Source organism: Staurois parvus, unplaced genomic scaffold, assembly GCF_062004578.1.
Source record: "Staurois parvus isolate SC_StPar_1 unplaced genomic scaffold, SC_StPar_1.0 ptg000131l, whole genome shotgun sequence".
In the NCBI taxonomy this organism is placed as follows: Eukaryota; Metazoa; Chordata; class Amphibia; order Anura; family Ranidae; genus Staurois; species Staurois parvus.
Genome location: NW_028317927.1, coordinates 7,666,864 through 7,680,613, shown reverse-complemented (window position 1 = coordinate 7,680,613; position 13,750 = coordinate 7,666,864). Strand labels below are relative to the sequence as shown.

The following is a 13,750-nucleotide window of genomic DNA, read 5'->3' as shown; positions in this document are numbered from 1 at the left end:
GTTCCTGCCCCACAGGCCACGGTCCCCGCACCCCCGGCCGTAGCAGCCCCTGTGCCGGTTTCTGGGGCGTCCACACCACTCCCGGCGGCCGAACCCCGAGTACCCTTTCCGGAACGTTTCCACGGGGACCGCACACGCTTCAGGTCGTTCCGTGAGTCCTGTCTTCTCTATTTTGAGTTACAACCACGGACCTTTGTGACTGAATCCGTGAAGGTGGAGTTCGTCATCTCCCTCCTGCAGGGTGAACCCCAAGACTGGGCCCACCGACTGCGGGGAAAAAATGGCCCTCACCTTAGTTCGGTTGACAATTTTTTTGACGCAATGGCCATCCTATACGATGACCCACAGCGGGCAGCTTCTGCTGAAGCTACTTTGTACACGCTCCGGCAAGGCCGCCGAGCGGCGGAGGAGTACGTGTCTGAGTTTAGGCGCTGGATGGGGGACACACGCTGGAACGAGTTTGCACTCCTGCATCAGTTCCGTATAGGCCTATCAGAAGGCCTGAAAGATGAGCTCGCCCGGGTGGAGGTGCCTGAGACTTTAGAGGACTTAATTGCACTGACTATTAAGATTGACCGTAGACTGCGGGAACGCAGGTTTGAGAGGTCCAGCCAGGGTCATGGAAATCCCTGGGGGTCATTTCAAGGTCCCAGTCAAGCACCTAGGCCAAACATCCAGAACTGGCCACCTGGAGATATCCCTGAACCCATGCAACTCGGCCTGGCACGGCCTAAACTATCTCCAGAGGAACACCAGCGCAGACGATCCCAGAACCTGTGCCTCTACTGTGGTGAAGCTGGTCATATGGTACGATCCTGCCCGCAGAAACTGAGTATGTGCACCTCTTCTTCCTTGTCCATTGGCAATGTTAGCCCATCCCAATACTTAGTGGTGCCCCTTTCCTTTCAGCTTCCAGAAAGGACCGTGGAAGTATCGGCCATAGTTGATTCGGGGGCATGCAGCTGCTTCTTGGACATTAATTTTGCTCACCAGCAGGGTATTCCTCTCCAATTTAAACAGAAGGGGTTCAATATTTATTTGGCTGACGGTTCCCGGATAAAATCAGGGGTAGTGAACCAGGAAACCCCCTCCATCGCCACTGTCATTGCCGGCCAGCACCAGGAACTCCTCTGCCTGGATGCTATAGCTTCACCCCTCTTCCCAGTCATTTTGGGGCTCCCATGGTTACGGGCCCATAACCCCCAAATTGACTGGGAGACCGGAGTAATCTCGTTCCCTTCCCCATACTGTCGGGTATACTGCCGTACTTCGGGCCCGGGGGTCCCCCAAATCCTCCTGTGCTCTGAGGGGGAAGCCGAATTAAAACAAGTAATTCCTGCAGCCTACCATGAGTTTCTAGATGTGTTCAGCAAACGGGGAGCCGATACTCTACCCCCCCACCGCCCTTATGACTGTCCCGTTGACCTGTTACCCGGTTCAGAAATTCCTTTTGGGTGAATCTTCCCCCTTTCAGAGCTCGAATTGGGGGCCCTGAAGGAATATATGGAGGACAGCCTCCAGAAGGGGTTCATCCGCCCCTCCACTTCACCGGCGGGGGCGGGAATTTTCTTTGTTGAAAAGAAGGACAAAACCTTAAGGCCGTGTATCGATTACCGGGAGTTGAACAGGGTCACGATAAAGAACCGTTACCCACTGCCGTTAGTACCGGAGTTATTCCAAAGTTTAAAAACAGCAGTGGTTTTTACAAAGCTGGATTTGAGGGGAGCGTACAACTTGGTTCGCATAAGGGAGGGGGACGAGTGGAAGACGGCCTTCCGCACCCGCTTCGGCCACTTTGAATATTTGGTCATGCCGTTCGGGTTGTGCAATGCTCCGGCCACTTTTCAACACTTTGTGAATGATATTTTTAGGGACTTCCTGGATGTCTTTGTTATCGTCTATTTAGACGACATTTTGATTTTCTCCCCTTCTTTGGGGGAACACAGAATACATGTAGCGAGGGTATTGGGGCAATTGCGGCAGCATGGGTTGTACGCCAAGGCAGAGAAATGTTGTTTCGAACAATCCAGCATTACTTTCTTGGGCCTGATTATCTCCACCGCGGGGGTCGCGATGGATCCTCAGAAAGACGCTGTAATACTGGATTGGCCTGAACCCACGGACAGGAAAGGCGTCCAACGATTTATCGGTTTTGCAAATTTTTACCGGAAGTTATTTTTACCGGAAATATATCTAGTGATATATTATTATAGTGAGGTGTTATCAGTCTAGTGATATATATTATTATAGTGAGGCGTTATCAGTCTAGTGATATATATTATTATAGTGAGGTGTTATCAGTCTAGTGATATATATTATTATAATGAGGCGTTATCAATCTAGTTATATATATTATTATAGTGAGGTGTTATCACTCTAGTAATATCCTGTATTATAGTGAGGCGTTATCAGTCTAGTGATATATTATAGTGAGGTATTCTCAGTCTAGTGATATATATTATTATAGTGAGGTGTTATCAGTCTAGTGATATATATATTATTATAGTGAGGTGTTATCAGTCTAGTGATATATATTATTATAGTGAGGTGTTATCAGTCTAGTGATATATATTATTATAGTGAGGTGTTATCAGTCTAGTGATATATATTATTATAGTGAGGTGTTATCAGTCTAGCAATATATATTATTATAATGAGGTGTTATCAGTCTAGTGATATATATTATTATAGTGAGGTGTTATCAGTCTAGTAATATCCTGTATTATAGTGAGGCGTTATCAGTCTAGTGATATATATTATTATAGTGAGGTGTTATCAGTCTAGTGATATATTATTATAGTGAGGTGTTATCAGTCTAGTGATATATTTTATTATAGTGAGGTGTTATCAGTCTAGTGATATATATTATTATAGTGAGGTGTTATCAGTCTAGTGATATATATTATTATAGTGAGGTGTTATCAGTCTAGTGATATATATTATTATAGTGAGGCGTTATCAGTCTAGTGATATATATTATTATAGTGAGGTGTTATCAGTCTAGTGATATATATTATTATAGTGAGGTGTTATCAGTCTAGTGATATATATTATTATAGTGAGGTGTTATCAGTCTAGTGATATATTTTATTATAGTGAGGTGTTATCAGTCTAGTGATATATATTATTATAGTGAGGTGTTATCAGTCTAGTGATATATATTATTATAGTGAGGTGTTATCAGTCTAGTGATATATATTATTATAGTGAGGCGTTATCAGTCTAGTGATATATATTATTATAGTGAGGTGTTATCAGTCTAGTGATATATATTATTATAGTGAGGCGTTATCAGTCTAGTGATATATATTATTATAGTGAGGCGTTATCAGTCTAGTGATATATATTATTATAGTGAGGTGTTATCAGTCTAGTGATATATATTATTATAGTGAGGTGTTATCAGTCTAGTGATATCCTGTATTATAGTGAGGCGTTATCAGTCTAGTGATATATTATAGTGAGGCGTTATCAGACTAGTGATATATATTATTATAGTGAGGTGTTATCAGTCTAGCGATATATATTATTATAGTGAGGCGTTATCAGTCTAGCGATATATATTATTATAGTGAGGCGTTATCAGTCTAGCGATATATATTATTATAGTGAGGCGTTATCAGTCTAGCGATATATATTATTATAGTGAGGCGTTATCAGTCTAGCGATATATATTATTATAGTGAGGCGTTATCAGTCTAGCGATATATATTATTATAGTGAGGCGTTATCAGTCTAGTGATATATATTATTATAGTGAGGCGTTATCAGTCTAGCGATATATTATTATAGTGAGGCGTTATCAGTCTAGCGATATATATTATTATAGTGAGGCGTTATCAGTCTAGCGATATATATTATTATAGTAAGGCGTTATCAGTCTAGCGATATATATTATTATAGTGAGGCGTTATCAGTCTAGCGATATATATTATTATAGTGAGGTGTTATCAGTCTAGCGATATATATTATTATAGTGAGGTGTTATCAGTCTAGCGATATATATTATTATAGTGAGGTGTTATCAGTCTAGCGATATATATTATTATAGTGAGGTGTTATCAGTCTAGTGATATATATTATTATAGTGAGGTGTTATCAGTCTAGTGATATATATTATTATAGTGAGGTGTTATCAGTCTAGTAATATCCTGTATTATAGTGAGGCGTTATCAGTCTAGTGATATATATTATTATAGTGAGGCGTTATCAGTCTAGCGATATATATTATTATAGTGAGGTGTTATCAGTCTAGTGATATATATTATTATAGTGAAGTGTTATCAGTCTAGCGATATATATTATTATAGTGAGGCGTTATCAGTCTAGTGATATATATTATTATAGTGAGGTGTTATCAGTCTAGCGATATATATTATTATAGTGAGGCGTTATCAGTCTAGTGATATATATTATTATAGTGAGGCGTTATCAGTCTAGCGATATATATTATTATAGTGAGGCGTTATCAGTCTAGTGATATATATTATTATAGTGAGGCGTTATCAGTCTAGTGATATATATTATTATAGTGAGGTGTTATCAGTCTAGTGATATATATTATTATAGTGAGGTGTTATCAGTCTAGTAATATCCTGTATTATAGTGAGGCGTTATCAGTCTAGTGATATATATTATTATAGTGAGGTGTTATCAGTCTAGTGATATATATTATTATAGTGAGGCGTTATCAGTCTAGTGATATATATTATTATAGTGAGGCGTTATCAGTCTAGTGATATATATTATTATAGTGAGGTGTTATCAGTCTAGCGATATATATTATTATAGTGAGGCGTTATCAGTCTAGTGATATATATTATTATAGTGAGGTGTTATCAGTCTAGTGATATATATTATTATAGTGAGATGTTATCAGTCTAGTGATATATATTATTATAGTGAGGTGTTATCAGTCTAGTGATATATATTATTATAGTGAGGTGTTATCAGTCTAGTGATATATTATAGTGACGTGTTATCAGTCTAGTGATATATATTATTATAGTGAGGTGTTATCAGTCTAGCGATATATATTATTATAGTGAGGTGTTATCAGTCTAGTGATATATTATAGTGAGGTGTTATCAGTCTAGTGATATATATTATTATAGTGAGGTGTTATCAGTCTAGTGATATATATTATTATAGTGAGGTATTCTCAGTCTAGTGATATATATTATTATAGTGAGGTGTTATCAGTCTAGTGATATATATTATTATAGTGAGGCGTTATCAGTCTAGTGATATATATTATTATAGTGAGGTGTTATCAGTCTAGTGATATATATTATTATAGTGAGGTGTTATCAGTCTAGTGATATATATTATTATAGTGAGGAGTTATCAGTCTAGTGATATATTATAGTGAGGTATTCTCAGTCTAGTAATATCCTGTATTATAGTGAGGTATTGTCATTATTATCATTGAAGTATCACTCTCCGGTACTATGGTGCGGTAGGGCTCCTCGCCCCCCATCTCTCTCTCTCCATCCTCCTCCTCCAATGATGATGCTGTGTGCGGACAATCTGTGTATTCTGTCCCGGTCAGAGCCGGGCATTATGTACAATGTAGGGGGCGAGGAGTTCTCTCCCCGTCTCCTCCATTCACTTTATTAGAGTTTCGGTACTGTGCAGAATCCTCCGGGAAGTGCCCGGACCGTGCCGCCTAGTCTAGAGCGGTGCCCTCAGAGTACAGTGCTCTGGGTGATGCCCCGACACGCCGGGAGCCGTCGGCAGAGAGGCTGTGCTCCGTGCAGTGTACGGAGAGTCCCTGGCCATGTACTGTACATCTGTCTTCCCGGCTCTCTGTGTAGTTTAGTGTATGTGTCGCCTGCACGTGGAGGTGTGCCAGTGTCCTTCCGCTGCTGCTGGCGGAGGGATCTGCAGTGGAGGGGGAGGGGGGCTACACCCGGGCGCTGCCCTATTTCCTTGGCTTCTCCCGGCTGGCGGAGCTCAGATTATCTCCGGCCGTGACGGAGCCGCTTCCTCCCTGACACCGGTTACCCTCATCCCTACCCCGGCATCACCGGTATACCTCTCGGTCGCCCCTCTCGGTGTCCCCCCCCCCCACTGAAGATGTCCGGCTGGCAGGATTACGTGGATATGCTGATGGCCGATGGCAGCTGCCAGGAGGCCGCCATTGTCGGATACGTGGACGCCAAATACGTCTGGGCAACCACCCCCGGGGGCTTCTTCCAGACGCTGACGGTAAGTGCGGAGTGATCGGGGTGTACAGTGCTCCTGTCGGGCGCAGACAATCATACATCATCATCATCCCAATGATGGATAACGGGTGGCATCCTCCTCCTCACCCCCCCCCCCCTCCTCATGCGGCTCTTCTTTCTCTCTCCGTGCCCTCCATCCCAGCATCCCCTGATCCGCTATGTCAGGCACTGGCCGGACTGGTCTTTCCAGTTTGTCAGGAGCCAGGCTCTGCATCAGGCCGTCGGGCGCTCATTGCGTTCACTGGAGAGCGCTTTGCGTAGCCCCCGGTCACTGTCATCATGAGATTTACGTTTTTGACGTAAGCGGCTTTAGTGAATCCCGCCCCCGCCGCTGACACCATGTTCTTCTGCAAGATGGCGTGCTCCCATTGATTTTTATCCTTCATGAGGAGGCCTCAGAGGATGCGGGGTTGGGGACATCCCCTCCTATTTATACACCCCCAGAGCCCTGACACCCCCACACATCGCCCTCATTTCATTGGCCTGTGACTGGAGGTTATGGGACCTTGTAGAAGGCGTAGAGCCAGGACCTGTCTGGTGACCGGAGAGAACAAGGGCACCCCTCTGCTCATTTCATTGTATACAGCCATATTTAGGCCATACAGTAAAACATGGAGAACAGGCAGGAGTTTTAATAAAGAAGAGTTTGCTTTGTCCCGTGGCTTCCCACACCACATCCTAATCGCAGCGCCATTGTAATCTGGTCAAAATTAACGACACCCCAAATGCAGGGCTCAAACACATTGCGTGTGCCCACACCATGCGATGCAGTTGCTGCACGTTTCAGAAAGTAGTCCATGCACTGCGTTTGGTGCTGAAACCGCACTGCACAGAACTTCATGTGAATTGCACAGCAACCGTACAGCGTTCCTGAGCGATCCACACGCAGCTGCAAGTGTGATCGGGCCCTAAAAGTTTCCTACCCACCTCTCTGCCTGGTACAGTGAGCCACGCATACGCAGCTCACGATTCTGAACTCCCATGGATGTGCACGAGTGACTCCATCCCTTCCAGCCAATGACAGCCAGTGATCAAGACCTGGAGGCAAGCTGCATGAAGATGTCCGTGGCTGGGCAGGGAGATTTGGGATGGTGCATCACTGGATCTAAGGTGAGTATAATTCCACTTTAAATAAATTTTAAAAATTGTCATCGTCTACACCATTGGTTGTCAACATACAAGCTAATGGAGGCCTTAAATGTGGCCCCTGACGTCACCAAAGGGCCCGACATAATGTTTAATATATAATGATTGAGAGGACTGTGAATCTCAGACCTAATACAAGAAATGATGGTCAGAGAGTGTGGACATGCTACAGAAGACGATACAAAACTGGGAACATGTTACATGAGGCTAGTACAGGTCAATGCTATTGGGTTCCAGGGGCCACATGTGACGCTTTGATATATGAGGTGTGGCCTTCTTACCTCACCATTCTGTAGTGGGAACATTGATTAGGTAATAGCATTGATCTCCACTAGCCTCATGTAACATGTTCCCAGTTTCATAGTGTCTTCTGCAGCATATCCTCAGTCAACAATGTAGCATGTCCACACTCTCTGACACTCAATTTCCTCTGTTATGTCTGCAGTTTTGGACATTACATATATTAACATTATGTGGGGCCCTTTGGTTATGTCAGGGGTCGCATTGGAGGCCCCATTTAGCTCATACGTTGACAACCACTGATCTGTACCATCCATCTCTAACCAGGGTTCCTCCAGCGGTTGTTGGAAGTTCCTTGAACTATGGTTGATAGACCTCTCATCTGATGGTGTCTGTATAGTTCCAGGGCCAACGCCACTTAGGAGAGTCAGCAACGTGACAATCATTTCTTTCGCTGTCTGTAAGCATGCCATTCTTCCACCGACATCCAAATAAGAGGCTTTTTCCCTACTAACTCTCCGATGAATTGTTTTTAGAAGTCTAGGTTCATAAATCAGTCCTGAAATGTGTGTATATCGCATGCATTCCTGCATCCACAGCCAAAACGCACTGTTCTTTAGCAGACATGCAGAGGTACCATTCATTCTTTAGGGCACCCCCACACTTCCGAAAATGCAGCACATTTTCAGGTGCAAAAGACCGCAGCACTCTGTGCAGGTTCCATGTGGGTGCATTTTAGCAAATGGGTCAGGGACATTTTCTTGGTGTTTCCCACAGGTACAGCATTCTATTCAAATGAATGGGCTGCTGTGCCCAGGAAAATGCACCCACACCTATGTAAATATTTGCATCTAGCCTCGGGTTACCTTAGACCTGAGAATTATTCAAGGGTTCCTCTGAGGTACAAAGGTCAGACAGGCTCCTAAACACCTTCAGATGTTCCACTTGCTCTTCAAATGAGGGACATTATATTTCTTTCAGGTATTTATATAGCACCATCAATGTATGCAGCTCTTTATATATATATATATATATATATATATATATATATATATCTATATATCTGGAGCAAATTAACCTTCCAGCATGTCTTTGGAGTGTGGGAGGAAACCTGAGTACCTGGAGGAACCCCACGCAGGCACAGGGAGAACATGCAAATTCTGTGCAGGTAGTGCTGTGGTTGGGATTCAGACTGACCCTGGTGCTGCTATGTGGAAGTGCTAACCACTTAGCTACTGTGCTGCCCTTTAAAGGTTATTTCACCTAAATTTTAAATTTTGCAGTGCAGACAGGGTTCCCCAGCAGGGTACACATCATGGTACACTGTAGAGAAATTTAGTCTTTAAAGTACGACCCTTTCAGCCAACTGCAGTCTTTGTAAAGCCATAAAGGCAGCATTCTGAGTAAATAGCACCATCCTGCCTATAAGCTGGGATTGGTGGTCCGTTCGTTAAGCATACCCCCGTCATCACAGGAGCAAGAGTGGAGCTGCTATCTTGCTTGCCTGCACATGTGTAATGTGCTCATCCTCTTCCACAAATCTGTACATGTGTAGTGCACTCTCCCTTGTCCACAATCCTGCACATGCACAGTTTGCTCTGTTGTGTCCATACATCTGCACATGCGCAGTGTGCTGTCCTTTGTCCACAGATCTACACCTAGTGTGCCCTCTTTCTTGTCCACCAGTCTGAACATGTGCAGTGTACTCTCCCTCATCCACAACTCTACAAATAGACGGGCAGCACAGTGGCTAAGTGTTTAGCACTTGCGCCTAGCGGCACTAGGGTCTTTGGTTTGAATCCCAACCACGACACTACCTGCTTGGAGTCTGCATGTTCTCCATGTGCCTGCGTGGGTTTCCTCCGGACACTTCGGTATCCTCCCACACTCCAAAGACATGCTGGTAGGTTAGTTGGCTCCTGTCTAAATTGGCCCTAGTATGTGTATGTATGAATGTGAGTTAAGGACCTTGGATTGTACACTCTTTGAGGGCAGGTACTGATGTAAATGTAAAATATATATGTATATGTAAAGTGCTGCATAAATTGATGGCGCTATATAAGTACCTGTAATAAATACATAAAATACATAGTGTGCTCTCCCTCCTTCACAAATCTACACATGTGCAGTGTGCTCTCCTTTGTCCACAAATCCATATATGTGCAGTGCACTTTCCCTTGTCTATAAATCCACACATTTCTGCACAGTGCACCATGATTTCTAACCTACTAGGGGCCTTTGCACTGCAAAATTTGGTATAAAGGTGAACTAACCTTTTAAGTCCTCATGCACACTGGACGTTTTGATAACGTTGGTAACATTAGCTGTGTAAAGTCACGTTAAAAACAGGAGTTTTTCATCTTTTTTTTTTTTTTTTTTTTGCATTAGTGGGTTTTAGCGTTTTTTTTTGTTTACCAAATCTTTTTTTATTTTTTTGGTATTAAAGCGTTTTTACAGCTAAAAAATACGCAGAAAAGTAGGAGCGGAGAGCACCAGCAAACTGCAAAGTTCTTTTTTATTTTTTTAATTAAAAACAAATAGTCCTCCAATCACAGTTGTAAAGGTTTTTTTTTAATGCAACAAACCTGATATACTTACCTGCTCGGTGCAATGGTATAGTACAGTGCTGCCCTGAACCTCTTCTTCTGGGGTCCTCTGTTGGCACTCCAGGCTCCTCCTCCACTTCATGTGCTTGCTATGGGGGGCAGATGTGTGAGCTCAATCCTGATCAGTGCTGTGTACATCTGTTGACACACACAGTGTGGCTCAGCCCAGCCCGAACTCTGTTTCCAGGATGTGATTGGCAGCAGTAGGAAGCAATGGCCCTCACTCCTGCCTCCATGTCCTGTGAGGAAGGAGAGAGTAGTGCTGCTGCTCTCAGGCACAGCGCTGTATCAAGATTGGGCTCAGGTAAGTATTTAAGAGGGGACTGGGGGGTAGCCGATATTGAAAGTTTTTTTTTTTATCTTAATGCAGATAATGCATTTAAAGTAAAAAACATTTGCCTTTAGAACCACTTTAACAAGCCTCTCACCATCAATTTGTGCCATAGATGGCTGGTGCTGTCATACATGAACTGCTAAAGGTCCTACAGGCCTTCTGAAAGCTCACATTACACTGTTGTAGCTGACACACTTTTTTTTTTCTGCTGCCAAGTAAATGTAAACCTTAGATTCATCAATGCAGAAAACCTTTTTACATGATCTGCAATGTGTAGGTGCATTTTCTATTTAGGGTTGGCAAAACAATTTTAACCGTAAACCTGCAAAGTGACTTGTTTATCAGTTGTTAGAAGAGTCAGTCTTTGCTGTGACTGCGCTGCAGTAAAGTATTCAGTAAAGATCTGGAGGAAGGGAGGGTATTTTTTTTTTAAAGTGTTACTAAACCTAAAAATGTAAAAGGCAGGGTCTCCACCCCGTAACAAGGTCCGATGAAGCCACCTTTGCATGTGCGGTTCCGTCTGGTACCTGTACATGTCCATTGTAAAAGATAGCCAGACAGCAAGCCACTTCCTTGTTTCCCTCTCCTTCTTGCACATGCGCTGTGTCTTCTGAACAATGTGTGTGGGATACTCGGAGCGCATGTTCCCCTACCCAGAAGTTTGGGGGAGCAGCGCTCTGTGAAATGGAACCAGAAGTTCTGATTGCAAACTTAAGCGGAGCTCCACCCAAAAGGGGAAGTTCCACTTTAAGCCTTTGTCCCCTGCTCCCCATTAAGGATTGGCACCTTTGGGAAGCAGGGGGGAGGGGGTACCCGAATTTGACAGGTACCCGCTCCCACGTCTGCTGCGATAGCCTAGGCCAGTGGTGGGCAACCTTTTTTTTCAACTGAGCCAAATCTCGCCAAAACCACAATTTAAATTTATTTTGAGAGCCACATTTTTAAAACTGAAAATACATAGGATGGTACACTGTTTTTAGTTTCAATAAGTTTTTATAGTAATTCATCCCCCTTAGTAATTCCTCCCCCATATAGTAATTCATCCCCCATATAGTAATTCATCCCCCATATAGTAATTCATCCCCCATATAGTAATTCATCCCCCATATAGTAATTCATCCCCCATATTAATTCATCCCCCATATAGTAATTCATCCCCCATATAGTAATTCATCCCCCATATAGTAATTCATCCCCCATATTAATTCATCCCCCATAGTAATTCATCCCCCATATAGTAATTCATCCCCCATATTAATTCATCCCTCATATAGTAGTAGTAAGTAAGTAGCAAGTAGTAAGCCAAGTCCCCCCTGTGTCAATTCACTTACCTTTGCTCCGCGCGTTCCTCTCGCCGTGTTCCCCGCACCGTTCCGGTCTTCAGGGCGGACTGTGAGAGGAGCCTAGCTCCCCTCACGTTCGTCACGCTGCCCCGCCTACACACATCCTGACAGCCAATCACTAGCTATCAGGATGTGAGTGGCAGCGAGACTGGCCAATCATTGCTGGGCTAGCTGCAGAGTCCTCGGCCGCCCGAGAGGAGGGAGGGGAGCGGGCGCCCGGCACACAGAAGAGCCGCATTAAAATGTGTAAAGAGCCGCATGTGGCTCGCGAGCCGCGGCTTGCCGACCACTGGCCTAGGCGAGCGGAAGTCGTTTCCCCCCCCCGCCTATAGTCTTCTGGGACACCTGACAGGTCCTAGAAGACTACAGGACCATTCACAAAGCGCAGAGCTACTCGAGCATGTGCAGTGGGCACCCGTCTGTGAAGCTGCAAGCTGTCACAGCCGGGTGCCCACGCTGAAGTTGCCGGCGCCAAGGAGAGAAGACGGTCGGTGAAACCAGTCGTGGTGAGGACACCGCTGGACCGAGGGACAGATAAGTGGCTGTATTTTAAAAGTCAGCAGCTACAGTGTTTGTAGCTGTTGACTTTTTCTTTTCATGTGGAACTCCGCTTTAAGCTGGCAATACACTATACAATTTTCTTCCAATTTTCTTTAGATTTACCTGCAACTATGCAGTGCAAGGGTCTGTCTGATTGCAAGTGTTTAGGTTTGACCTCATATTATATGGTTTTGGTAAATCTAAGGGAAAATTGTATAATATATGTTCAGCACTTGTACTATCATATTGTACAATTTCCATATAATTACTGAAACTAATATAAGGACAAACCTGAACAATCTATTCAGTTTGTATACTGTGAAGAGGCCTGCGCACTATGTAGTTGATGGTAGATCAGCTTTAGTAAGTGTTTATGGGCATATGGTCTAAAAATTGTGGGGCATTTATTACTACTTTAAAAATCCCAGTTCATGTTTGACCTATAGGCTCAATTCAATAATTTATGTTACCGTATTTGCCGGCGTATAAGACGACTTTTTGACCCTTGAAAATCTTCTCAAAAGTCGGGGGTCGTCTTATACGCCGGTACACATGTTAGGGGGGCTGCGGCATTAAGTACAGGGGTTTGCAGGGGCTGACGTCTCTTACCTGGATCCAGTCCCACGACGATCCGGTCCAGGAAGCGCGGCGTCTCCTTCAGTTCGGCCACTGGATGTTCGTGCGGCTGCGCGGCTCCGCCTCCTCACCGGTGATTGGTCGCCAGAACTGTAGCTCAGGAAAGGCACACAGGCGGCCAATCACCGGCGAGGGGGCGGAGCCGAGCGGCCCCGCGAAAATTGAGTGCCGGAGCAGCAGGTAAGTGCTCTGTGTAGAGGTGCTGCTGCAACCACATATGCTGGCTGCAGCAGCACCATATGAGAACAGGGTCAGCAAGTCTCAGTGGGAGGAATAGTGCCCCATCATTGGTGTCACTGATACCAATGATGGGGCACTATTCCTCCCACTGATACCAACGATGGGGCACTATTCCTCCCACTGATACCAATGATGGGGCACTATTCCTCCCACTGACACCAATGATGGGGCACTATTCCTCCCACTGACACCAACGATGGGGCACTATTCCTCCCCCCCACTGACACCAACGATGGGGCACTATTCCCCCCCCCCACTGACACCAACGATGGGGCACTATTCCTCCCCCCACTGACACCAATGATGGGGCACTATTCCACCCCTCACTGACACCAATGATGGGACACCATTCCTCCCACTGACACCAATGATGGGGCACTATTCCTGCCACTGATACCAATGATGGGGCACTATTCCTGCCACTGATACCAATGATGG

At 44.5% G+C, this 13,750-nt stretch overlaps 1 protein-coding gene across 1 annotated transcript in view; it reads left to right on the top strand.

The window, feature by feature from the left end:
* Window positions 1-5,890: 5,890 nt before the first annotated feature.
* PFN2 (profilin 2) overlaps window positions 5,891-13,750 on the top strand; it is a 66,580-nt gene continuing 58,720 nt past the window's right edge. The window contains exon 1 of the mRNA XM_089672588.1: window positions 5,891-6,210. Coding sequence (XP_089528714.1) covers window positions 6,079-6,210 — 132 coding nt within the window. The 5' untranslated portion in view covers window positions 5,891-6,078. The remainder of the gene's footprint in view (window positions 6,211-13,750) is intronic.